At 41.2% G+C, this 27775-nt stretch overlaps 1 protein-coding gene across 1 annotated transcript in view; it reads left to right on the forward strand.

Moving 5' to 3' along the window:
- The first annotated feature begins 21347 nt into the window (after positions 1-21347).
- SKAP2 (src kinase associated phosphoprotein 2) overlaps positions 21348-27775 on the forward strand; it is a 172402-nt gene continuing 165974 nt past the window's right edge. The window contains exon 1 of the mRNA XM_072153735.1: positions 21348-21523. Coding sequence (XP_072009836.1) covers positions 21481-21523 — 43 coding nt within the window. The 5' untranslated portion in view covers positions 21348-21480. The remainder of the gene's footprint in view (positions 21524-27775) is intronic.

Below are 27775 nucleotides of genomic sequence, written 5' to 3' on the forward strand. Positions count from 1 at the left end.
ATTTTGTGGGTTCCTGCATCTCCTGTGCCTCAAACCTGCCGGTCTCCTGATGCCGTTGCCGATACCCAGCCGCCCGTGGACTCATGTGGCCATGGACTTCGTCACTGTCAGGCTTGCAGGTAGTGGATCCACTGGACCACTGCAGACGATGACTCAAGCCACTTCCTGGGACCGGAGTCTAAGCGGTACCCGGTTTTCACCAGAGCCCGCCGCAAAGCGGGTTAGACAAGCTGCGGCGTGGTACCACCAGGTCGTTCCTCAGGCGTGACTTGTCTGCAGTGGCGGCCAAGGTTGAGGTACAAGAACGGCAATCAACCTCGTGGTCAAAGTCCAGGCACAGGGTCAGGGCAGGCTGCAGAGATGCAATGTCAGAATCCAACCCGGGGTCAGCAACAGGAGGTCCAAGCAGAAGGGTACGGGAACACAGAACTCACGACAGCAATACGGAGGGACACTGGTACACGGGAACACGGAGGTAGTCAGGCAACACAGGAACACGGAGGGAGACAGGCACGCAGGAGACACAGGAACGCAGGAGACACTGGAACGCAAGAGACACTGGAACGCAGGCAAATCGCAACAGAGCTTTCTCTAAGGCTGTGAGGCACAAAGATCCGGCAAGAATGTGAGGAAGGTGCAGGGTTTTAAAGGGGAAGTGATCAGCCAGTGCACCAATTAGCGGTGCACTGGCCCTTTAAATTTCCTGAAGATACCGCGCGCGCACCCTAGGAGGCGGGGACGCGCGCGGCCGGAACCTGGCAGCGATTCCGGAGCGGGGAGAGGTGAGTCGCGCCGGCACCGCGCCTGCGAGACTCGGGGGGCACGGGTCAGCCCGCGACCCGCGATATGGGTCGCGGGACCACCCGTGACACCTTTTTTGTGCCTTTTGTTACATTTTGTAGAGTAAAAAAACATCAAAGTCGGCGCAGCTCCTTTAATCCTGCCCATGAGATTACTGCAGTGATGTAAAATTATTAAAAATGTCCAACAAAACTTGTTGAAAATGAAAAAAATGAACTTTTATGGTTTAGATGGATTTACAGAGACACTGATAAGATTACCATTGTAATGTAAGTCATGAAACCGAGGCGGTGTGATCAGAACATGGCTGTGATATTGTCCTGCAGATGGTTCAGGTCAATGGAAAGATTTTTTAAGCAGCAGAAGCATCTGATTGTGCAATACTTAAATCAGCGCCATTGATTATTCGCACGGCTGCGCTGCTTAAGGCTGGGGAAGTAATTAGGGCTTTTTGTGTGGATTATCCACTCAGAAAAGGTCAAATAACTACAAACAGTGCCAAAAAAACAAAAGCCACCAAGGACCGGTGCAATCCGTGATCTGTTAAGAAATGCTAAGGCAGGTCCTGATAATGATGTGCTTATGCCAGGTTCTGCAGAATTTGATCGCTCTGTCATAGAAATCCAATGAAGATTGAATGATTACCGCTTTTTTTTTTCCTTGAAGTCGGCTTCAGGTCCCTGATGCCTGTCAAATAAACTAGTTTGTCAGAGACACCAGACTGCAATACAAAGGAATTCACTTTGGGTTCCAGAAGAATGAAGATTTTGCATATTGCTCTGCGCATTAAAATTGTCTAAAGGGAAGATTAGACTTGCTTATCGGATGCAGATTTAGATTAATTTTCCGGAACATACTGTAGAAATCAGGACAGTGGATGCGCGCATATTTTGCAGTCATTTTGTGTATAATCATCCATGTCTTCTGCGCTACTGAAAAAAAATAAGTTACAGGCTGTCAGTTTTAGGAACTCTTATTACAACTACTTTACTACTTGAACAATGGTAAAATTCAGCCTCATGGGAAATGGGAAGTGTAACTCTTTCTGTGTAATTCTTATTTGCACAACATACGGGAAACTGATGGGAGATTAAATGGAGTGAACAGATTACAGAAACCCACTCGATACATTGTTTTGGATTGTGTTATGGATTTCACATTCAAACCTGTGTGCAACTCAGAATTTATTGATAAACTGTTATATATATGTATAAAAATTGACTGGGCTGGACTGAAGGGCTGACTTCTCCAATGTCCTCCTTGGCAAAAGAAGTGTTGTAAGCTGAGGAAAGGCCTGGGTAGCTGCCACTCTCTTTCCCAGAAGGCTGGTACCCTGGTCGAAGGCTGAAGTCCAGGGTCTATGGCAGAGTATCCTCATCTCAGCTTCGTCTTCAGGTTGCTCAGGTAGGCTGGCAGTCTTCTCCTCCAAGCTCTGGTCCCTAACTGCAAGACACTAGGGACTGGGAATATGTTCCTTATATACTTTCTACCAGGGGAGGAGTGGTTGCATTTTGCAGAAACACAATGGCAAAGAGTTTTCCCATAAACTTACATTGAGTCCCCATAGTATTCAGAGGCAGCACAGCTCCAAAACAGTAAACAACTTCCAGACAGCACCTGTCACTCTAAAGGTCAAGCTGTCTGGTAAACAAGTCTGTTTTCTTTTGCAGAAAAACTTCTGCTATAACTGGAAAAGTACTGAGTTCTCTCACAGATAGAGATACAGAAACGTCTCTCTATGTTTATTTACCCTTATTATTAGTCTATACAGATACAGTAATAATAATACCAGCCTGCCAGCCCCCTTGAAGTATACAGCCTGCCAGCCCCCTTGAAGTATACAGCCTGCCAGCCCAATTGAATTATACAGCCTCCAGACCCGTTCGCCAAGCACATTAAAAAAAAAAACTTTCATACTCACCTACAGGCGGCTTCCTGATGCTCCGTTCCGCGTGGCTGGTCTTCGGTCTCCGGTCTTCTCTGTGTTGTATCAGCCGGCAGATACGCGTCCATGCCATCTGATGGCTGGTGGACAATATCACGTGGCGGTGTTGCCGCTGATGACGTCATCAGCGGCGACACCGCCACGTGATATTGTCCACCAGCTGGCAGATGGAGTGGACGCGTATCTGTCGGCTGATACAACACAGAGAAGACCGGAGACCGAAGACCAGCTGCGGGGAAGACAGAAGAGGAGCCGCCGAACATCGGGAGCCACGCGGACCATCGGGCCTCCAGAGGTGAGTATGGAAGTTTTTTGTTTTTTATTGACTCATGTATAAGCCGAGGGGATGTTTTTCAGCACATTTTTTGCTTATACACAAGTATATACGGTAGAATGTACCGTATATTACAAAACATATTAATGAAAATTAACCCTAAATGTATAATAAAGTAAGAGGTGCTGAGTTCGCATATGGGAAATATTCAAACGCCCACAAATGTCTAAAGTTCAATGCTCCTCGGATCCAGTGCACTGCATATATATACAGTATATATATTGCATGAATGGAGGGAATAACAAGGACATACGCTGTATGCAAGTAAGATTCTCCTCTCAATTTTTTATGTATCTTAGGGGAAGTAGCCCCCCTAGGTGCTGTAACTTTTGATAACTCATTTCCATTGGCTCATCTTAATGTGGTCATATTTGCGTAGCTGCACAATGGTAAGATAGGAATAAAGAATAAACAACATGACACATAAGAGATATATAAGCAGCAACTTTTCATGTCATTTAGACCACGCAGTGAAAGCCATAAATATGAAACCTCTAAGAAAATGGCCCAACAATTTTTTCTCAATTGTTCTGCTTTTTTTTCCATCTTCCTGGTACATAGGATAGGATATTAAATATTGACACTAAGAAGTAAATTTTTCCTAACAATCAGTCCCCTTCCTTTTTATAGCATGAAAGTACATTTAGAGCTTTTGGAAAGTGGGGAGTGGAAAATGGAAACCCAAAAAACGCAAAAACGGCCAGGTTGTTAAGGGATTAATGGAAAATGGTTATTGTCTGAGCTAGGGCATACAATACGGCTTAAAGGAAACCTACCACTGCTCGCATGCTAAAATCATGCGATCAGACAACCTGGTAGGCTATTCAATACTGATGCCGGCACATACTTTAGTTAGGCACGGCGATCGTTAGTTTAGCTAAAAAAATGTTTTACTTACATATGAAAATAGCCCTCTGGTGCTACCCTACGTCATCTTCGGAAGGGAGATGCCTTCCGATCTTTAATTATTCCCGCCTCCTTCATTCTTCATTGTAGCCGTCCTCCTTCAGGTGCCGAGAGCCGTGACGTCACTAAGCTCTCGGCACCTATTGCGCATGCGCAGATACTAACTCTCATACAGCCGGCTGGCGATAGGTGCCGAGAGCTTGGTGACGTCACGGCTCTCGGCACCTGAAGGAGGACGGCTACAATGAAGGAGGCGGGAATAATTAAAGATCGGAAGGCATCTCCCTTCCGAATATGACGTAGGGTAGCACCGGAGGGCTATTTTCACATGTAAGTAAAACATTTTTTTTTAGCTAAACTAACGATCGCCGTGCCTAGCTAAAGTATGTGCCGGCATCAGTATCATGCAAGCAGTGGTAGGTTTCCTTTAAAGATGTGCCTTTGTTACAAACTTTTGACCCATTGTTCTTGTAGCCAACAAATAGGAGCTGTAAAGTAAGACTGAGAATTCTTCACAAGATGCTACACTGTACTGGGGGAGATTTATCAGAAGTGTCTGAGAACAGAACTGTTCTAGTTGCCCATGGAAACCAATTAGAACTCACAGCTGTTAATAATATTAAAGCCAAGGTCTAATTGGTTCCATGGGCAACTAGAACAGTTCTGCTCTCAGACATTTCTGATAAATTTCCCCCCCGTATTCATATTTTGATACATAGAAATATATACAGGCAATCCCCGACTTACAGATGACCCCTAGTTACAGACGGCTTCTCCTCCCACTGTGACCTCTGGTGAATCTCTCTGGATGCTTTCCTTTAGCCCCAGGGTGCAATGATCAGCTGTAAGGTGTCTCTAATGAAGTTTTATTGATAATCCTTGGTCCCATGGCAGCACACAATTTTGAAAGTTCAATTGTCACAGAGGAAATTTTTTTTTTGTCTGGAGTTACAATCATAAAATATACAAATCCCACTTACATACAAATTCAACTTAAATACAAACCTAAAGAACCTTTCTTGTATGTAACTGTCTGTATAAAAACTGGAACACCAAAGTTTTTCCTTATCTGCGCCAGTTGTTATGCACAAGTTCGCCGGCTCTTGTGAGTTGCTACAGTTACTATAAAGCCCGGGATTTTCCTTCTAAATCAATTGTCGAGCTACTTGAAAGATCCATGTATTTATGGATGTATATGTCAGTAATTGGCTACCGTTTACTATGTGTTACATATATTTATTCTTCGTGTGTTTCCACTAATTCTGTTGTATTGATCATTTTAATGGAGGATTAACCTGCTTTATTTGTTCCCTAAAGGTTTACTTAGGAAAGACCTTTTATCCAAACATCCAAGGCTTTAGGTACATGAAGCTGAATTACAGCTACTTATACAAAAGATGAGCAAACATATAGTCTTCTCATGTAGGGGTTCAGTAGGGGATGCTTTGGACCTGTGATTGATATATCTAAGGTCTGACTTGGGGATGGCACATCCAGCACATGAACCTAACAAAAGTTTTTCCAGAAGATGAGGTAGCAAGAGTAATGCAGGTTTACAAACAGGGTCATATTTCTAGCTCAAGCTGCCCTGAGCACTCAATCTGGACAAGTCCCCATTAAAGGGGCTCCCCAGTGGCATTTGATTTGGATAAGAGCTAACTTGCTGATCAGTGAGGGTCTCAGTTTCCCAACACTTTTTCACACATTTTTAGGTGCAAATGGCTGAAATCAGGCACCAAAAGACAACCAAAAATAATAAATGCCCCCACTGTGTCTTTCTCACTGCTTCTGGGCATCTTAAAGAGGTCCTCTCAGGGTGATGTGGGACACTAAACCACCCTCAGGTCCATATGCACTGGTGTTTAAGTGTTCCAAATCCCCCTTTAGCAATTCCCTATAGGCACTATAAAGAAAAAAGGTTTATACCTGGGCATTATGATCCAGCTTTATTGAAGAACTGCGCAGGCGTGGGGAGCACAAGAGATGGGTCTGAAGCGCCTCATCGGACTTATCTCTAGGTAAGTATAAAGTATAAAGGGTGATTTGTGACAATATAAGGATCTTTGGGTGTTTTAGTGTCCCAAATCGCCCTAACAGGTTCACGTTAAGCATCTAACCAGTCATGTAGTCAGTCATGTGGTCATCCAGTCTCTCCTCAAAACAATGGCATACATCCTAAATAAATATTAGGGGAACAGAACCAGATGTTGGACCCCGTTATCAAAAATTTGTTTTGAGGATGCTAGTTAAACATGGGACAACCCCTTTAAGTGACGGACTGTAAACACAACTGTGACTGGTAGAGACAGCCAAGTACAGTAACAGGGATTTTGGGGTTGACACACCAGCCTTTCCTAACCAGCTAACACTTCCCTGACAACCTGTTAAAAATTAATATATGATTACTTTCATAACTCTAAATTAATCTAACACATCAAGAATGGGGGGCTAACATGGGGCACTCAAACAATATATGAGCAAACGGTAAGGAAAGTGCAAACCTCATATCACAATGGTTCCTTTTACGCTGTAACCGCAGTGTAGGTCCGTGGACTCCATAACACGTCATACTTAGAGGTAACACATAGACTGAAGTGTTAAAGCACTGCAGCATTTTAGTGACCCACTTACAATGTGCATCACGCCAGTATAAAATTAGAAACGCATGGGATATGTGACTAACAATGCCCCTAGGGACAGACTTGTAGCCATATTTGCTTTTTATGATTTCTTGATTAATTTTAGAAGAAACTGAAACATGAATGCAGTAGTAAGTGGAACCATATGCGCCTTCCCCCAAAGTAGCCGAGATTTCGATTTAAAAAGACAGTTTATAATTTTTCTGTCATCGTACTTTAGGAAGCGTGATTCCTGAGCTTACAAAGAGGATTGCTTGGGCCTGTGATATACAATAAGCAATAAAAACACATTTACACCTCCTTGTTAGCACAAGATTTATTAAGGGTCTGAATAACTTCATGTCGTGTCTAATAGCCTTAGGAAATACAGGCTGTGAGGTTCCCTGTACATGACCTTTAAATAGGATATGTACATTTATAAAGTAGGGGTGTGTTTTCATATTAGAGATCTGTGTCAGGAAAATCACTTGGAATATCATCGACCATTATTTTCTGTGGTTATTCAATTATTCCTAATTTAGATTTGGGCAGTGGTTGTAGCTCAGTACTTTGTCTGGAGATGCAAGTCCCAGAAGTCAGCGCAGGTCTAGGAGGTAGAAATGTTTATCTACACCACCTTTGTGTCTTGATATTTTGGTCTTAAAGGGAATGAGTTGAGTTGCAGCCCTGGAGAGCTGTGTAACCATAGCTTTTGTGTGTTGTTAGTAGCAGCAGGACTGTAAAAAATGTATTTACACTTCAGGATTGAAGCTGGATTCAGAGAAATCTGATGCACAGTTGTGTGAGGTCTCTTCACTGTACTTCTGCACAGTCCTTCTCCTCTGCCATGATTCACTCCTGTAGCAGCTTCTGTTTGAATACTACAGCAGTTACTCAGGGAATAGCTTGAGCTGTGTTCAGTGCGTCTCAGTGTTCCTTACCAAATTAATGGAATCTAAAATAAATTTTCACTCCCTGCTACTAATACCTACACAGGTATGATTACACAGATTTTCAGGTCAGGGAATTGCCTGGACCCCCACTATTTGCAGCAATAATAATGGGGCAAATTTACTGACCCGGTCCTGTCGCTATCCCGTGGTGCGTAGTCCGACGCGGATACAGGTCTGCCGCGATTCACTAAGGTCGTGCACCCGAATTCCTGCATCCGTCGCTTCCACGCTGAGGTCCGCCGGAGTTCATCTTCTTCTTCCCGGTGCATGTAAGTGCGTGTCTTGCGGCACAATTCTAAATCTTAAATTCCTTGGTTTGTTCGAATCCGCTGCGTTGTCCGAAGGCCTGCCCCCCGATTTCTGTCGCATGCAAGCTGGCGCCGATGCGCCAAAATCCGATTGCGTGCGGCAAAATCCTGGGGCAATTCGCTGTAAAACGGAAATCATCGGGAAACCCGACGAAAATGTGCTCCGCGGACCCTTAGTAAATGAGCCCCAGTGACTTTATCTATGTAAGGATCTGTGGAACGGAACAATGTAGAGAACTAAGAGCACAGCAGTGTGAGAATACACCTTCAGTGCACTTTGATAAGCATTTATACCTGTATATAGAAATGGATCCATAAATTATACTGTTATTTCAGTGGGATTATTTCACCTCAAGGAGCAAAGCGTATTATTAACCAAACCCTCATAGCCCTGCAGGGCAGCTCCCAGAGGCCACAAGGCTTCGTAAAAGTGCTACTATAACATCCCTTTACACATGTCTCGGTAGTGTCCATGGGATCTCCCATGTCCTATGAATATTGATTCCTTGCTCCACGCTCACTTTAACTTCTATCCCAGTCAAACAGTTCTGAGTTGGTGATCATCCGTGATTTCAAACCACCTGAAAATTATTAAAAACATAAATTTTGGGTGAATTCTTTCCATGATTGAGGAAAGGCTATTAAAAACAAATGGGTTTCACACTGGACTAAAACCAATAGCGGCTTTTTCACTACCAGGAAAGTTTGATATATAACACTCCAAAGTAAGAAGACCACTCTGGGACCCTAATCTGCAACAGGTGTTCAGCTTTGATATCCATTGAATGAAGTATGCTATGTGGTCTACCTTAGATACGTGATGGGATGATACCATAGGACTCTCATCTATGGACATAATTATTCCATGATGTCCTGACGTCCCCAGCGCTGAAAGATATTCCAGACTAACGTTTTCTCAGGACAGCGCAGATTTTTATAAATGTGATACATCTGAATGTGATTACAGGGCAGGGAATCCAAGCTGGGATGAGCCGAGGAGGATGGGAAATAGAAAATCCTTTTCAGAAAATAGTCATGGGTCCATGATTTATAGCATTTCATTTATTAGACTAGGGGTCACCAGAAAAGCACGTCAGACATTTAAGGGTATTGTATGTATTCCCAAAATTCTTCACAGCCAAACATGGATTTCTTTGAATTTAAGATGTGGCGATCTTTTTAGAATGCATGAGAAATGCGGTCTACAAAGATAGAAGAGATCGATCCTTCTGTTTCTCATTAGTCTGGTTACTGACCATTGCATTCAGCATACCAAGGAGTAGTAATAGGGCCTCATGCACACTATGAGGTATAGCACTCTGGGGCAGGGGGGCTTGTATGCCTGAAAACAGGTGTATAAGATGTCATTTAGTCGGGAATTGCGACTTCTCCTCCCTCTTTGCGGTTGGGCGGGGGCAAAGCAGGGTCATGGAGTGGGAAGACTAGGGCGCAGTTCTAGACCAGGTTGGACCTGTTGTAGTAGTGCCCCTCTGGCACAGCACATCAAAGCCGTCTGTCGAGATTTCTCACAAGGCCGAAGCCACCTGATAGATCTGACAGATTATCACCAGATTATAACCCAATAAATCAGGATATGGAATGAAATTTGTATAAATCTCTCTTTTATGTAAAATCTCCCCCATTCACCTATAAAAAAGCTGAAATAATCTGAACAACATGGTGGCATATTAAAAGAGAAAAATGGATGCCATATTGTAGAGATATTCTTTCTATGAAATATAGCTTCATGGTACCATATCATACCTACTTACCATCCTGGATTTGTAAGGAGAGTCCTGGATTTTGGGGTCTGTTGTGCTTCTTTGGGCATTGGGAAGGGCAGATGGAATGGAATTTAATGCTGAAGCAAGGAGCTTTAAAGGGGTGTTTCCACGAACAAAAGTTAGGCCCTATCCACAGGATAGGGCCTAACTTGCTGATCAGTGGGCGCCTCATTGATGGACCCCCACAGATCATGAAAACGAGGGGTCCAAGGGGTCCCATGTACCTCCGTCGGATCCCACGTCGCTCCGTCAGAGTAATGGAGCAGACGGCTGCACATGACCGTTCTGCTCCATTATCTCTATAGACCTACGTTTGCTCAATAGAGATAATGGAGCAGAACAGTCATGTGCAGCTGACGGAGGGGTCCAACGGAGGTACGTGGGACCCCATGGGACCCCTCGTTTTTGTGGTCTGCGGGGGTCTCAGCACTGAGACCCACACTGATCAGCAAGTTAGGCCCTATCGCATGGATAGGTCCTAAGTTTTGTTCGTTTGAAAACCCCTTTAAGGGATGATAGAAACTGCAGTACAATTTATGACCATTAGGTGTAGATGATAATTACTGATGTAATAGGGATTTATAATATTGATTCTGTCCTATAATTTTCATATAAGACCTTTGTATTTTATCTGTACTATTGAGCTTTTCAATGGTGAAAAAGGAAAAGGAAGTTTGGGAGTGGAATAAGACGATCTAAGTGATAAAGTAGTAGTACTCAGGATTTTCTATTCTCGAGGGGTTGGTCATTAAAGATTCCCTGAGAATTTGTGGCAGCCTTCAGTGTATAACATCACTTGTGTAATGTCATCCATTTACTATACTGTAGAGATAATGTATAGTATGTAAAGATTACATAGCCTCCCACAGATATAGTCCTGGATATCAGGTTCATACTTAGAAATAACAGAAATGTGGGAGTTCTACACTATGGAATCCTATTGCACTGGCTTCACCTAAAGCCGCTTGATACATTTATGTATTTATTATGTACTGATAATAGTCCTAGGTTTGAACAGCGTATCACACTAGTTTGTGATGGATGATAAATTTGGGTTATCTTCAGGGGCGTAACTTGAAGGGGTGCAGAGGGTGCGGTCGCACCTGGGCCAAAAGGCTTAGGGGGCCCATCATTTGTCACTTTCCCATATGAGAAGACTATTACTATAAACCATACATTATAGTCGGGGGCCTGGCATAGACTTTGCACTGGGGCCCATCAGCTTCAAGTTACGCCACTGGTTATCTTTAGATAGTTCTTCCGATATTCTCCTATAGCTATAAGTATACAGTCAAGGGGGCTGCACTGTGATCTCTCATTCATTATTAGTGTATAACTGAATGAATGTGATCATCAGCAGTAGATTGTGTTCCACCTGGTGGAGAGCCTGTGTGGTACACTCCATGTAGTTTATCAAACAGTAAGTTCAATTGTTACTTCTAGAGATGAAACAAATCCATACAATTCCCAAGGGGTCATCATGAGGTAGCATGAAACAGATCCCAGGAATTTTTGGAAACAATGTAATAACTGAGAATCATACATATATTTTGAAGGAATTGTGACACAATAGAAGAAGACAATTGACTGGCGTGCGTCTTTAAATCTGTTTTGCTTATTCAGGACGGACAGTATCTTCATAATATCTGCAATACACTGTACAGGCAGGAAACTCGTCTACATGCTATCAGACAAGCCTCAGCATTAGCCCAAAAATGCAGAAGGCAGGAAACATGGCCCTGTATCCTTCACTGCTCCCACACATCAGCCCCTAGTGCTTGTTCATTCCCAGGGTGGTATATACCAGACCAGAGAAGAACTGCCCATACTGGGACAACAGAATTTGAATAAAATACACATATCACAGGACAATGAAAAAGAGGAACCCACAGAGGAGTGTAAGGTATTAGCTAACTCAAATCAATAAAACCCAAAAGGCATCAGGGAGAATAGGAACAATATAGGAACATTGTAACTCAACCCCCAATCACTATATAATTGGGGAACACTCATTTTCGTGCTCTAAGAGTTGGAACTGTTTTTAAAGAGGATCTGTCACCAGAATTTAACTCCTCACACCTGTAATACCTGCAGGTAAAAGGTTAAAATCTTCCCCATAGCACCTTCAATGATCTGCCACTTAGGCAATGTAAATTAATTGCAGATGATTTTTATGATACGCAAATGAGTAGAGATGAGTCAATTTCTGAATAGAAGAGTTATATTTGATCCTGACTGGCAGTCAACCCCGCCTCCTTCTTTTGATTGAAAGCTCAGTGTAGAAGTCCTCTCCCTGTCTATTTCCTGTCCTTACCAGAATGCTGTCCCTCTTTTGCAGGGAAAACTGTGTGGGAAACTGCAGATCTTCTCACCATTTCACACATGGCCAAGTGGTGGAGGGTGGAGCCATGCACCGGTGGACAGGCCCAACATAGACAAAGGCACAAGAAGTTTGGAGAACAATTTACTGGAGGGAGGAGGCAAATTAAAGCTGGGACGCCTCCTCAACAAAGGCACAGTAAGAAGTGAATAAGGTTTATTGTGCTTGTTCTTGATGACAAGTTCTCTTTAAGTATGTTTGGAGCTCCGATTCTGGAAATGACATCCGGAGATCTGGCATTGCCAAGTATAGGCTGCTCAAACTAGTCATCACTCAATAGTGTACTAAAGATATTTTGGGGAAATGAATGTCAACCAATTTAAAAATATAATATTGCTGCTCAAACTAGCTGTCACTCACAATATTGTGCTAAAGAAATGTTGAAAATGAATATCATATTTTGTGGCTGTAGACTAGAGATTTTCCATCAACTCGCTGAAACCTAATTTCTGTGATTTCCTGGGATGAGGAGTTCTTGGACATTCATGCTGGTTACTCCAACAGTAATCAGTCGTCATATGGTTATCTCATCATCTATGGTACTAGAGCTGCTAGAGAGAAATGGAAGGTATGTTCCGAATCATCAAAAATATTTAAAAATATATAAAAATATCAAAAATCAGGTTACCACAAGAAATTATTATTCCCCAGTGAATCAGAATAGGTGCAACAAGGCACCTTACAAGGATAGAGTGACTTTCAGACCAGGCTGAGTAGAGGTTAGCAGGAAGGCTCCTTTTGATCCTTTAAAAAATCTGCCCTATTGTCTACAGTTTGTAAACACAGTCATGTTTACATATAACTATTTATAAACAAGGGGTCTCACCCACCACCAGAGTCGGTTCCAGGTTTCAGTAGGCCCCTGGGCGACAGAGCGTCAGTGGGCCTTTTTGCGTTGAACTGATGTGGCGGCATTGAAAATTCAGAAACTGAAACTAACAAGTCCTGTTCCCTAAATATTCTAGTTTATCATATCAAACACCCCCTCATGGTTATTTTTTTATAAGCCCCACTCATATCCTATGGATTACAAATAAATAGTGTTATGTAGGCCCCCCAGCAGCTCTGGACCCCGGCACTTGCCCAGGTATGTGCAGTGCTGGCGCCGGCCCTGCCCACCAGGAATTTTACATTCTAGCGCCTCTCTATTACCACATTGTTTATGACTGTATGGAAGGGATGTGGGAAACCAACAGAATACAAAAACCAGAACCTTGCTATCTGAGAACATAACTTTTATTAATATTCGTGAAAGGAGGAGACATTGGATGTCACCATGTAGGGGTAATATCTGTGATCCTTTATTAGAAGTAAAAATGTATAAATTATAAAGCAAAAACAACATAACATTAACATCATTATAAATGTATAATATTTATATGACTTTAGATTAGTATAAAATCTAAATACCCCAATACAGAATAAGAATATTATCTCCTGGTCTAAGATCTCATACAGACTGGTGCTGAGTATATATGAGTCTATCTCTGTGCACTGAATGGGTACAGTAGATGTCCTCTCTACCAGTATGGAAACCCTCTCATATTGCGGACAGCCATGTGTATGAGCATGAAGGTAGAGTCATAGCAAAGAGCAACTCTAACTTTGAACATTTTTTGACATAATAGGGATTTATAATATTAATGATGTGGTGGAATTTCCTTTGTATGTTATCTATACTATAAGAACCTTGTAAATTTCATACTCTACTTAATTCAACAATAATGTTATGAAATGGGAAAAGGAGTATATTCATTAGAGGGAATTTATCATTGTTTTTCTGTCTATGTTTGGCATTGTTTTGGCGCAGTTGTGATACAAATGCTGTTTTGCGACTTTCCATTGTCCCAAATAAACATAGGACAGTGCAAAGTGACTTTGACATTTTGACATAGACCCTCTTTGTGCCAAATTCATTACTTGCATAGTTTTTTACAATATTAAACTGAATTTATGTTTTGCAATTTTCATTTAGGCGTATGTTTTGGTGCAAAATGACTCCAGTCAATCAAAATTTTCGGCAAATCTCAAATCACTAATTCAGTTTAGTTTTGTGAAAACCAGTCTATGCAAATAATGAATTTGGCACAAGCAGGGTCTATGTAAAATTGACTTTGCACTGTCCATTGGTACAAAGGAAAGTTGCAAAACAGCATTTGTATCAAAACTGCGTCAAAACAACGCCAAACATAGACAAAAAAACCTAATGATAAATCCCCACCACTGAATCCTTACACTTATTCAGAAAGGTTTAGTGCATTCCCAATAACAAAATATATTTTTGTTATAAAGATAGTTAAAACATGAAAAAGTCATCACAGCTGTAAAAACACAAAATCACGCTGACAGAAAAGTTCCTGAAATTCTTAAGTGAAAATAAAGCATAAAACATACTGAGATGGTAGAGATGAACCGTACTGGACAGGAAGAAGTCCTGCTGGGCCACGATGATAGCATTGTAGCCAGAATTTCGGAGATTGTATTTTGGGTTACATCTAATGACTCCAAAGGTGCGCTCAGTAAAGATAATTGCATGAAAACTTAAACTCAATGCCAGGTTAGTACAATGTATAAATATGGTGCCAGTGTCTCGGATGCACAATAAAACCTGCATGATGAATCTACTCTTCCAAGTCAGATCATTACAAAGTAATGCAAACATAGAAAGAACCATATAGACACCCATGATCTCTAAGTAAGACTCTCAAATTTATTCTTTAACTACAGTACTTTTTATCTATTGTCAGGGACTGTAACCCCTAGGCACTATGCTTCGTTTTGATTGGCTTAGTTTAATTTGGTCATATTTCCCCAGTTGTGCAGTAGCAGGATAGCATAACCAGTAAATAACATGCCACATGAGATATATGCGCATCTATCTACCTTTAGTGGTTGTCGTCAAAGAATGTACTCAACGAGCTTCTTCGAGGTCCTGGAAGACATGTTGTCTTTCCAAGGTCATACAAAGTTAACTCCTTCTTGGATAACTTCATTAGAAAACAAAGTCCTATCCATAACACCAGCACAGAGATTAGAAGAATCGTCTCCAAGTAGTAGGCAAAAGTTAGAAAGTAGGAAAGATGATGTCTCCTGAGTGAAGTCATCTCATATTATCTTTCTGGTGAAGCTTTAGCTTTCTGTGTACATAGAGAGAAAGATAGTGACGCACAGTAGGAAAAATGTACTCAGGGGCAAAACTATAGGGGATGCAGAGGTAGCAGTTGCACCCGGGCCCTGGTGACCCAAATCAGTCAGTGAAAAGTAATTTTGTTTGTGTGTTGAGATGTTCCAGGAAATCCAGATCGACAGGGGAGTTGGGATGTGACGGAATAGGGAAGACAGGAATCGGTATAATTAGTATAAATTGTTTTATTGTTTTACAAATAAAGAAAAAAAATTAACTAATCAACCCCTTCAAGCCCTCTATAAAAGCAAGGCTATATTATATAATGGTATCTCCTAGGGTAGAGTAATATATCCCAAAGGAGGAGGATGTTGTTTACTGCCGAAGAAGTTAGGAAAGCTAAAGTGCAGCTTGTCGGAGAACTATCTCTCAACCTTCGGGATAGCTCAAGAGGAACAAAAGGTCCTGATCTTTCGTTTTTTAAGCCCTACCCTTGACTCAACCATTACCACATCCCCTAATGTGCCTTAAAAATACAATGTTCCCCATTACTGCTCTTACACCAAATAACGCCCTGTTAATTTGGTGCCTACATGACATAGTAAAATGTCCTTTTCCTGTGACCCTACACTCTGTATTGTTCCTTTTTTGCTGGTTCCCATCAAAAATGCCCCCCTTTCTGGACACCTCATTATATTGCTTTTTTTTTTTTTTACTTAAAGGCAACCTGCCATCAAAAATTGGCCTAATAAACTACTACCATCATGCTGTTAGGCAGCTGAACACCTTCTAGATCATGTTTCTTTCATGGCTCAGCTTGGTGGCATCATCCAGAAAATCAACTTTATTACATGAAAGTTAAATGTATAAAGTCAGGGGGGCGGAGAGTTTAACATTGAAGTCAAGCTCTCCCTGCCGCTGAACACCTCCTCCAATGTGATTGACATCATGCGGTGGACTACAGGAAATCTTATCAGTGACATCCCTGAATGCGGGACCATCAATTACAGTGAAAGGTGCATTTTAAGGCTGGGAAAACTTGACTTCAGTATTAAACTCTCCACCTCATAAAGCCAATTTATATCTAATTTCTAAATTGATTTTTTAGATGATGCCACCACACCGAGCCATCTAGAAGCTGCACAGCTGCTTGATAACATACTGCTAGTGGTTTATTAGACCAATTTCTGGTGACAAGTTCCCTTTAAGCCCCGAGCTCACAATGCCCCCTTTCTGTATCATCCCCATTTCAAATACTAATATTTTAGTTCTCACTTTCCGTCGCAGCAGTCGCCTCCGTTACAGTCTTCACTGTGGCTAAATGGTAATGTGAGGAGGCAACATCTTCCTGCCTCACTCTGTCTGATCAAGGACTCAGAACTCAGAAGCCCACACTATACCAGGAGCTGACATCTTCATGTGCAATGCTCGCATCTCCCTGCACTGGATTCTCCCCAGCTACTCCACCATTTCTGAAAATGCAGCCAACACACAGACCATGGAAGGCATTTAATAATTTGGGTGCAGGGTGGCAATGGAAGTGTGCTATAATTATCAGTTGGATGTAAGTTTGTGGCGCAAGGAATTAATTATTTAGCGTCCAAACAAAAAGGTTGAGAACTGTCTCCACATTCAGAACTCCCTGGACCAGCGGCTCTAATTTTATCTGCTCTGATTGTGCAGCAAAATAGCGCCGCAGTCGGAAAAATAGAAGCATTGGTAAAGTGTCGGATTCCCAAGTGTCGCCACAATTTTGCGGCTAAAGAAAGACCAAGTCGTGAAGTCGTGTCAGAAAAGCACCAATATTGTGGTGCCGACACTTCATAAATAAGGCGCAAGAGGTGCAAGAAGGGGGGAAAAAATTCTGCCCGTTTGTCCTATCTTTTCTCGGCATACAGCACTCACCCCCTCCTCCTCTCCCCGGCACCGCCATGTGCCCTCTGTGCTACATTACGGCGGGCACACAGCAGTGTGAATGCAGCCTTAAAGTGGGAACAGTGAATACTGACCATGTTTCTTTCCTGTAATAGGTAACGTTTTGGTAAAATTGTTGCAAACCTATTGATGTTAATGGGGGAATACTGCTTTAAAAACTTATGGCTATAATTATGTAATAAGTAAAACCCAAACACTTTCAATAAGATGCCATTTAAATAGTAATTAGATTTTGCTACCTTCTAATGTTGCTCAGCATTGTTACAAACATTTTAATCAGTATCCCTCGGACAGCCAATGTTTTATTTATGAGCACTTAGGTGGGACTAATGGTCCTTATCATCCATTTATTTTACTATTATTACATTTATGTGGACTTAAACAGCTATTACCCTCACTGGGCATTGAATTCATTTCTTTTCTTCAATCTCCAAGTGAAGATGATTATTTTAGATATAAGAGACACATTTGCATCTTAAACAATTGCAGTCATTCCCAATGTTAAATGGTTATTTAGCTGTGTCACTGAGTTCTTATGTTTTCCAAGATTTACATCACCCATATCAATTGTGACTCCTTGCTAACTGTAGTGACCTTGTAATATGTGGGTGATTTCAAGGAGTCAAGGGTCAAGATGGATCTGATAACCCTGAATAAATTAGGAACAGTCTTTTGCTGGAAAGTACTGGCCTCAAAAGGAACCGATACGTCCACACATAAAGGTCTTGACGCAAGAGATGAAAGGCACAAGCTGGGGCAGATTAAGGCTATATTCACACGATGTATGCCCGCCGTACCGTAGTGCGGCGGGCATACATCGGCGCTGCGGAGAGGAGCAGGGGATGAGCACTGCTCACCCCCGCCCCTCTCCATAGGGAAATACAGCGCACGGCGGCGCACGGCGGCGTAATACGGGAAAAGATAGGAAATGTCCTATCTTTTCCCGTGCTACGGAGCGGTACGGTCCCGCACGTGTGCTGCACCGTACCGCTCCCGTACAGGGCCGTGAGCCCATAGGAGTGTATGGGGGACGTATATCGGCCGTATATACGTCGGCCGTATATACGCCCCCATACTGTAGTGTGAATGTAGCCTAAGACTGCATAGTTTTATTTTATTGGTTTGATATTTACTGCCTACATACGAGACCAAAATGAAGCTTCAGTTCTTCGGTTTAAGGACCTTCAAAGGTCCTGGAACGGTTCTTGTATACATGTGTGTTGACAGTTTGCACAGATATAATGGGATTTCAGGGTTAAAGGTCGCTCTCTTTATCACCTCTATAAGGCATTATCAAAGTTGGTGGGTGGTTTGGGTGGCTGTCGACCTCCTAGAAGTCTTGGCCCTGGGATTCCACCTGTCCATAATAAAATCTGCTACAGGGCACAACATTTGAACATGACTTATAAAAGCAGGATCTGTTTGATTGACCCATAAAAGCAGGATCTGAAGGCAAATTACACTTAGGCTATATTCACACTGCCATATGGGGGACGCATATTCGGCCAATGTTTATACGGCCGATATACGTCCCCAATAGACAGCAATGGGCGTAGGAGGGGTACAGTGCAGCACATGTGCGGTCCGTAACGCTTTGTACTCCGTGAAAAGATAGGACATGTCCTACCCTTTCTCGGGATGCAGCGCCGTGCGCCATATTTCTCTATGGAGAGGGGAGGGGGTGAGTGGCTCACCCCCTCTTCCTCTCCCCGGCAGTGTGAATGCGCCCTTAGACAACTGATCTTGAATAATAACTGAATAATAATGATGAAATTCCTATGACAGCACTTTATGCAGCACAGTCTGTAAGTCTTCATTGTACAAACACATGTAGGTTGTCGACAAGTTGAGGCCTGCAGGTTGGTGCCAGATCTTCGAAGCCAATGTTTGCAAATTGGTGTCCGACAAGGGATGACATGTGGGTGTTTCTTGCATCAATTTCTTCTTCTTCTTGTGCTTGGGCTACGTGCACACGCTGCAGATATTTACTCAGCAGTTATTCTACAGTCATTCCGAAATCATCCTAAACGCTTAATGCTGAGTTGTGGCATGGGGTTACTCCATTATTCCACCAAATCACACAATGCTGACCTCCCACATCACTCATCGCAGTGATATATGCGATATGTGATATAAGGCTTATTTCCCACTACCATCAGCTTTTCACTTTCTACCTTTCACTTAAAAAAGTAAAAAACTGAAGTTGAACAAGTCCGTTATAAATCTTATTGAAATCAATGTCAATTTTTATGTCATTCGTTGTCACATGTTAGTCCTCCGTTTTTTGGACAACAAAAATGACGGAGCTTAAAGTGTTTTTTTTAACATTTGAAAAAAAAAGATTTTTACAGTTTTTTTTTTAAAGACAGAGAGATATAGATAGACAGAAATAGTTCATGTGTTTATACAAAAATAGATGTTGGATAGATTATAGATAAATGTGAGGTATATAGAGAAGGATACATAGGCAGATGGAAATGAGAGATCAATCAGTACATGGGTAAATAGGAAGTGATCTGGGTAAATAGAGTGATCTGATCTGTAGGTAGGTAGAAATGAGATATCTATACTGTAGATGACATCTATGAGAGATAGATAGGTTTGAGGGATAGATATCTAGGGGAGATTTATCATGAAATTTGTGAGGTAAAACTGTTCTAGTTGCCCATGGAAACCAATCATGGCTCAGCTTATATTATATAAACAGCTGTGGGAAAATGAAAGCTGCACTCTGATTGGTTGCCATGGGAACTAGTACAGTTCTGCTCTAACAAACATATGATAAATCTCCCCTGTAAGTGATATGTTTTTTGTCATGCTGACCACTGTCTCAGCCATTTTAAAAAATGTCTATTCATCTCATGATTCAAACATCATTTTGAATCATCTGCTGAGAGACAGTTCTGTCCTTGAATATTCTGTCCTTGAGACTTCTGTCCTTCTTCCGGACCTCTGCAATTCTCCCTGGCAGCTCTCAATCAACTTCTGGACCAAATCCTGACTGATAGGCGTCCATTCTTGCACAATCAATGCTTGCGTTTTGTCACAATTTGTTGTTTGTCCACCCATCTTTGTCCACCCGTCTCTTGATGATTGACCACATGTTCTCAATGGGATTAAGATCTGGGGAGTTTCCAGGCCATGGACCCAAAATCTCTATGTTTTGTTCCCTGAGCCATTTAGTTATCATCTTTGCTTTATGGCAAGGTGCTCCATCATGCTGGAAAAGGCATTGTTGATCACCAAACTGCTCTTGGACGGTTGGGAGAAGTTGCTCTTGGAGGACATTCTGGTACCATTCTTTATTCATGGATGTGGTTTTAGGCAAGACTGTGAGAGAGCCGATTCCCTTGGCTGAGAAGCCGCCCCACACATGAATAATTGCAGGATGCTTTACAGTTGGCATGAGAGAAGACTGGAGGTATCGCTCACCTTGTCTTCTCCGAACAAGCTGTTTTCTAGATGTTCCAAACTATCGGAAAGGGAATTCATCAGAGAAAATGACTTTACCCCAGTCCTCAACAGTCCACTCCCTGTACCTTTGGTAGAATAATCAGTCTGTCCCTGATGTTTTTTCTGGAGAGAAGTGGCTTCTTTGCTGCCCTCGTTGACACCAGGCCTTGCTCCAAGAGTGTTGCTGGTCCTTCTTGGGCGCCCTGAAACCTTTTTGGCAACAATGAACCCCTCTCCTTGAATTCCTTGATGAAGCGATAGATTGTTGACTGAGGTGCAAGCCATTTAGCTGCGATACTCTTCCCTGTTAGGCCAGTTTTGTGCAGTTGCAATGATGACTGCACATGTTTCTTTAGAGATAACCATGGTTAACAGAACATAAACAATGGTGCCAAGCGCCAGCCTCCTTTTAAAGTGCCCAGTGGTGTAATTCTTACTTAATCATGACAGATTGATCTCCAGTCCTGCCCTCATCAACACCCACACCTGTGTTAATGGCACAATCACTGAAACGATGTTAGCTGCTCCTTTTAAGGCAGGCCTGCAATGAAGTTAAAATATGTTTTGGGGGAAAAAGTTCATTTTCTAGGCAAATTTTCTGCCTCCCATTGCATCACACACAGTACAGGGCACTATATATTAATAGCTGAAATGACTGACTAATACTCATGATCACATTTAATATAAAGCAAAAAAAAAAAGCTTTCAGTAATTCATTACACAATTACGTGCTTTTGGCTTGGGGGGAGGAGGTGAGGACAGACCGGCTGATTTGTCCATTCACTTCCTTAAACTCTGCAAACACAAAGTAGCCTTTTCTTTCTTCCTCTCTGTATTTTACTTCCCTGTTTTCATGCACAGTGTAAAATCGAGCAGCCTTATAGCCAGAAATACAGTGTTGAAATTTCGCTTTGTACAAGCATTAACTAGCCATTCACAATGACTCAACTGCTACCCGAGGACATTAAGAGCATAATAACAGGTAAATAGCATGGGGTGAGGCTAAAGTTACTGTATTGTACAGGTAGATTCTTAAAGGGGATCTGTAGTGTCGATGTTGTGTTCATGTTAAATTGCAGGACAGGATCAGAAGCTTCTTATTATCTGTATATGATGACTACACTTGGGGACTTGCGATCTGCCAAGTATTGTGTGCAGTATAGAGGTCAGAGTACAATACAGAATCTATGGGTGTGCTGTGTTCATTGACATTATTATGACCATAGACAAAACATTACTAGAGTGGTGGCACCTATCATGTCATTTTAAAACAACTTGTGTATTCATGTTTATATGTACTACAGAACTACCAAAAAAGACAAAAATCATACAAATGTTTCAGCTTTTATTTATCAATTAATGCAATAGATGGTATAGTCATCTCAGTAGAGTAACATATTTATTACTATGTGTTATTAGATGAATTGTTTCCTAATTGTTCTATCGTCGTTATACTGCAGCTGACTTATCAGTAATGTCATAGGGACACTATCATGTAAGAAGTGTCATGACCTTTGGAATATCAAATGACTATATGTCTCTTAGGTATTGTTAAGAGGATCTGAAACGCAAAGTTCGTCTCAATCCCCCCTGATAGTCAACACCCACGATCAGTGCTGGCAGTGATCGCGGGGGTTAACTCTTTAAATTCCACTAGCAAAGTTGCCAGGGTGCGCAGCGTGCCACCATTTTTGGGAGGACCATTGTTACCCAATGATGTCATCGAGAATGACGACACTTCGCAAAATGTCAGGTTAAGCAGGTTAATGGCTGCACGTCCAGCCATGGGTAATTTAAATGCCACTGGTGACTTTGCCAGGCGCTCATCCTAAATATATACATTGGGTAGCCGTGAAGGGGAGTATGGACAGGGCTCACAGATGAAGCACAGTATTACACAGCTGACATCTGCCGGGAACTAACACCTAACAGATATGCTTCAGGGAGGCGCCATCTTTAGATAGCAGTCGGTGTACTCTGTGAACAGTAAATCTACAATATATTGCAATAGTTGTATTGCAGTATATTGTATAAGTGCCCCCCCCTTCCAGGATTCTAGTACCCTAGGGGGACTGAAATAATAGTAAAAAAAATGTAAAAGTTTTTAAAAGTATGAAAAAAAATCCTAAACATGTTAGGTATCCCCACCTCCCAAAATGTTGGCTTTATTCAAATATAAAAAATAATTATTTCAGCATTGAACCCCCGTAACAGAAAATAGAGCCTAAATGTCCAAATCATCATCTTGTTTCCAATAAAAATTTTAATAAAAAGTGATCGAAAGGTTGTACAGTTTTCAAATTGAAAGCTCCATCCCATCCGACAAACAATGACACCTTACACTTCTCTGTACACTGAAGTATGAAAAACTTACGGGTGCAAGGGTATGGCGATGCAAGGCATTTTTAAAGTTATTAAGAGATAACTAAACTGTATAAATTTGGTATCACTGCACTTTGGTATCATATCGTACTGATCCAAAGAGTAACAGAGAGGTGTTTTGACCACACTTTGAAAGATGTACAAATAAAGGCCATCAGAATATGGCACAACTGTGTTTTTTTTGCAAATTCCATCATCTTCAGAATTTGCGTATAACAAGCCAACATATAATGTTCTAAACTAAAAAAAACCAAAAAGTTATGGATTGTGGAAGGAGAGGAGCGCAAAACTGGGACGCGATAAAACCGAAAAACTTGGTCTTGAAGGGGTTACACTTCAGGCTTGGCCAAAACCAAATTTCAACGGGTCCGCTCATCAATACTCTTATGCCAAATTTACACACGAGCCACACAACTGCTCTAAAACAAAAACATACCACACACATGGTTTACCTCATTTCTAGTTGTGGTTTCCTTTTTCTAATTAAACACACAGTACTAGGAAATGTTTCTAGAGGTGTTTCTATACTGTGATCAATATTTCAACTTTTCTACTGTATTTTTGAAGGAGGGAAGCCATATAAAAATGATAGAGAAGACCGGCCATAATCTGATATGGTGCTTAGGATGTTGGGCTCATCAACGTAGATTTGTACAACAGCATGCCGGATATCGCAGGGGGTCGGCGTGATGATGCACCAGCATGTGATAAACTCTCCCCATTGTCTTCTCTGTGTTCTCCTAAGAGGTTACAAACACTCATTTAAGCTTACTTCTGATTCCACTGACCAAAAATCAGCTAAAGTAATAGTTTCCAACCAACCAGGTGAAAACACATAAGATGTCATGCTGCTACTCTGACAGATTACTCAGCACAAGGAGCAAAATATTTAAAGGGGTATTCCAGGAATCAGCATAATTCATATTAACATGGGTCCTTAAAATAGAAGCTTATATGTAATTAGTTTAAAATTTTGCTCCCCTTAACAGAAAAATGCCGCTGACATAATAATAATAATAATAATAATCTTTATTTATATAGCGCCATAAAATTCCATAACAAATCATAGGGGACATATACAGATATAATATTACATTACAAAGAACAAACAGTCCTATGGAACAATAGACATACAATTTAATTAAGAATTAAAATGCAACTGGCCCTATAATCAGTACCTTGATTTCCGACCCTCGCAGAACAGACACGGGACAGAAGATGGCCACTAGTCACATGTTCACATCACATGTCCTGCAGCTGCCTGGGCAGGTCATGTGATCATTACTATGTCGGTTGGTTGCAGTACATCCAGTATTACCGGTGTTGTGGTGAGATGTCAGTGAGGTAATGTGCAGTGATGGCAGTTACACATCATTACTATGGTAACAGAGCAGTACAGTCTGTTACATCATCACTGGAAGCAGAGCATAAGAGGGAGGGGTGTTGATGAGAACTAAAGGATCATGGGACTCATAGTTTCCATCAGAAATTCATATTCCCGGGAATACCCCTTTATAATAATAATAATTCTTTATTTATATAGCGCACACAGATTAAGCAGTGCTGCACAGAGCTTACCAAATCAGTCCCTGTCCCCAATGGGGCTCACAATCTATTCAACCTAACAATATGTTTTGGAGTGTGAGAGGAAAGCAGAGGTCCCGGAGGAAACCCACGCAAACACAGAGAGAACATACAAACTCTTTGCAGATGTTGATGTAGACCTTTAACAAAAAACTATTCGGGAAGTATTTTTAGCTCCTTATTATTGCAATTGTTAAAGGAAACCTACCACTTGGGAAGGGCATAATAGCTGGACATGCCGTGCACCAGATCAGGGTGAGCTGGTGTCGGCGCTTATCTCCGTTATGTTTTTAAACAGTTTTAAAGTGTTTTAACAGTTTATTAATGTTTATATCCTTACTGGCTTTTCCGCACAAGGGTCCGCGCTCGGCGCACCATGCGCGCGACCGTGCGTGCATCTGAATAGGAAGTGGTAGCGCGGACCCCGGGGAAAGCTAGTAAGGATATAAACATTAATAAACTGTTAAAACACTTTAAAACTATTTAAAAACATAACGGAGATAAGTGCCGGCTCCAGCTCACCCTGAGCTGGTGCACGGCATGTCCAGCTATTAAGCCCTATCCCAAGTGGTAGGTTTCCTTTAAAACATTGGCCCAGTAGGTGTAGAAGGCCTTCATTGACTTTTTGAATTGTTGCTTCTGACTGTGTATTAGATACATGAATTCCCTGTGTATAGTTTTGGAGTATCTTTCTTGTAACTCTTGTGCTTGTTCCTTTGTCTGTTAATGACATACGTATAACTGTTATCATTAAGACTATGATGTCTAAAGCTCGTTCACGAAGCTGCTCTCTGGGGGGACATTTGGATTTATGCTCTTGACTAGTGTCGATTTCTGAAGCATATAAAGAACTCGATATAGTGACAAATTTTTGGTCTAAATGATTTGTAAAATGTGTAACACCCATTTACAATGTAACATAGAGCTCTTTACTATTGCTTTCTAAGGATTGGGATAATGTAAGGAAGAGTTCAGCCATTGCAGAGCAGTATAGGCAGTACCCGGGTTACGTACAAGATAGGTTTAATCTTAAGTTGAATTTGTATGTAAGTCAGAACTGTATATTTTATAATTGTAGCCCCAGCCAAATATTTTTTGGTCTCTGTGACAATTGGATTTTAAAAATGTTGGATTCCATAAGAACCAGGATTAACAATAAAGCTGCATTGCAGACACCCGTGATAACTGATTTGTATTTAGGCTAACTTAGGCTAAAGTACAGTAAATTAACAATTACCTGAGGTCTGTTTGTAACTAGGGGTCGTCTGTAAGTCGGCTGTTCTTAAGTAGGGGACCGTCTGTATTTATGTTCTTCAGTGTATACATCCAAACTTCAGTTTAATCCACAGCCTATTATCATATTGTTCTGTGTAGGAAAAATGTACAATGCGGGTGTTTACAGTAAATATATTCAGCTCTTATACAGATAACAAAACTGTGGTTACACTCCTTACCTGTGTGGGCAATAATGACCTTTCATACAATTGAATGCCTTTAATGGAAGGTTATTTTAGTCATAACATATTTATATTTTAAGCAGGGGCATAACCAGCAGAGACTGGGCCCTATAGCAGACCTTTGAATGGGGCCCCTTCCCCTTTAAAAAATACATACATATTTGTACAAGCAGGTTTACACAATCGCAATCATTTATATGCTCATACACATACACGTGTCTACACATTAATACACATATACGTATATACACATCATATACACACATACAGTATGTACACAACAAATTTGCAAAAATACTGTGTAGCATATACACATTATATACACATATATAGTAAATATACATCATGTACTTAGACACAGGGCATATTCACACCATATGTGCAAATACTGCACATACATATAGCATATACACACATTCATACAATATATAGGCATCATCACACACATCCATAATACACAACAAACACACAGATATACAGCATATATACACACATGCAGTATATACAACATACCACATACAGTATATACAGCATATATACACACATATCCAGTATATACAACACACACCCATATACACAGATATACAACATATATACATGCATCCAGTATATACATCATACACACACATATACAGTATATATACACACATGCAGTATATACAACATATACACATATATAAAGCATATATACACACATATCCAGTATATACAACATACACACACATATACACAGATATACAGCATATATACATGCATCCAGTACATACAACATACACACACATATACACAGATATACAACATATATACATGCATCCAGTATATACAACATACACACACATATACAGCATATATATACACATGCAGTATATACAACATACACACATATATAAAGCATATATACACACATATCCAGTATATACAACATACACACACATATACACAGATATACAGCATATATACATGCATCCAGTTTATACAACATACACACATATACAGCATATATACACACATCCAGTATATACAACATACACACATATATACAGTATATATGCACACATCCAGTATATACAACATACAAACACATGCACACAGATATACAGCATATATACACATGCATCCTTAATATACAACATATATACTCATATACAGAATATACCGTAAATAGACAAATCCAGTATAGACAACATAGACACACATATACAGCATATACACCGGTTTTCATTGCGTTTTGAAACACATTACAACAGCTGAGGAGAGGTGACTTGCCTAATTACTGTTAACATTTGAGTTTACAAAACGCAATGCAAACACACTGTTAAGGCTTACGGTAACACTGTGTTAACAAGTGTGTTAACAATGTGTTAATATGTCTGTTTGAGTCCCTCGGAGACACGATCAGCAGATTTGGTTTTCATCTTTATGCTGATGATACCCAACCATACACTTCTACACGTAATATCACCCTTTCCTTACTGACGACCACCAGTGACTGTTTCTCTGCTGTCACTAACATCATGTCCCTCTCTTCTTGAAACTTAATCTTTCCAAAGTGAAACTTCTTATCTTTCCACCGTCTACTTACCGACCAAATAGTGATCTATTCATTTCTGTTTGTGATGTAACCATAACTCTGAGGCAGCAGGCCCGGTGTCTTGGGGTTGTGCTGGACTTGGACCTCTCCTTTGCACAGTATATTCAATCACATGCTCTCTCTTGCCGGATGCACCTTAATAACATTTCTAGAATCCGACCATTTCTTACAATGGAAATCTCTAGAACACTAGTTGTTGCTCTGATTCACTCTTGTCTAG

Source organism: Engystomops pustulosus, chromosome 5 (assembly GCF_040894005.1).
Source record: "Engystomops pustulosus chromosome 5, aEngPut4.maternal, whole genome shotgun sequence".
NCBI lineage: Eukaryota > Metazoa > Chordata > Amphibia > Anura > Leptodactylidae > Engystomops > Engystomops pustulosus.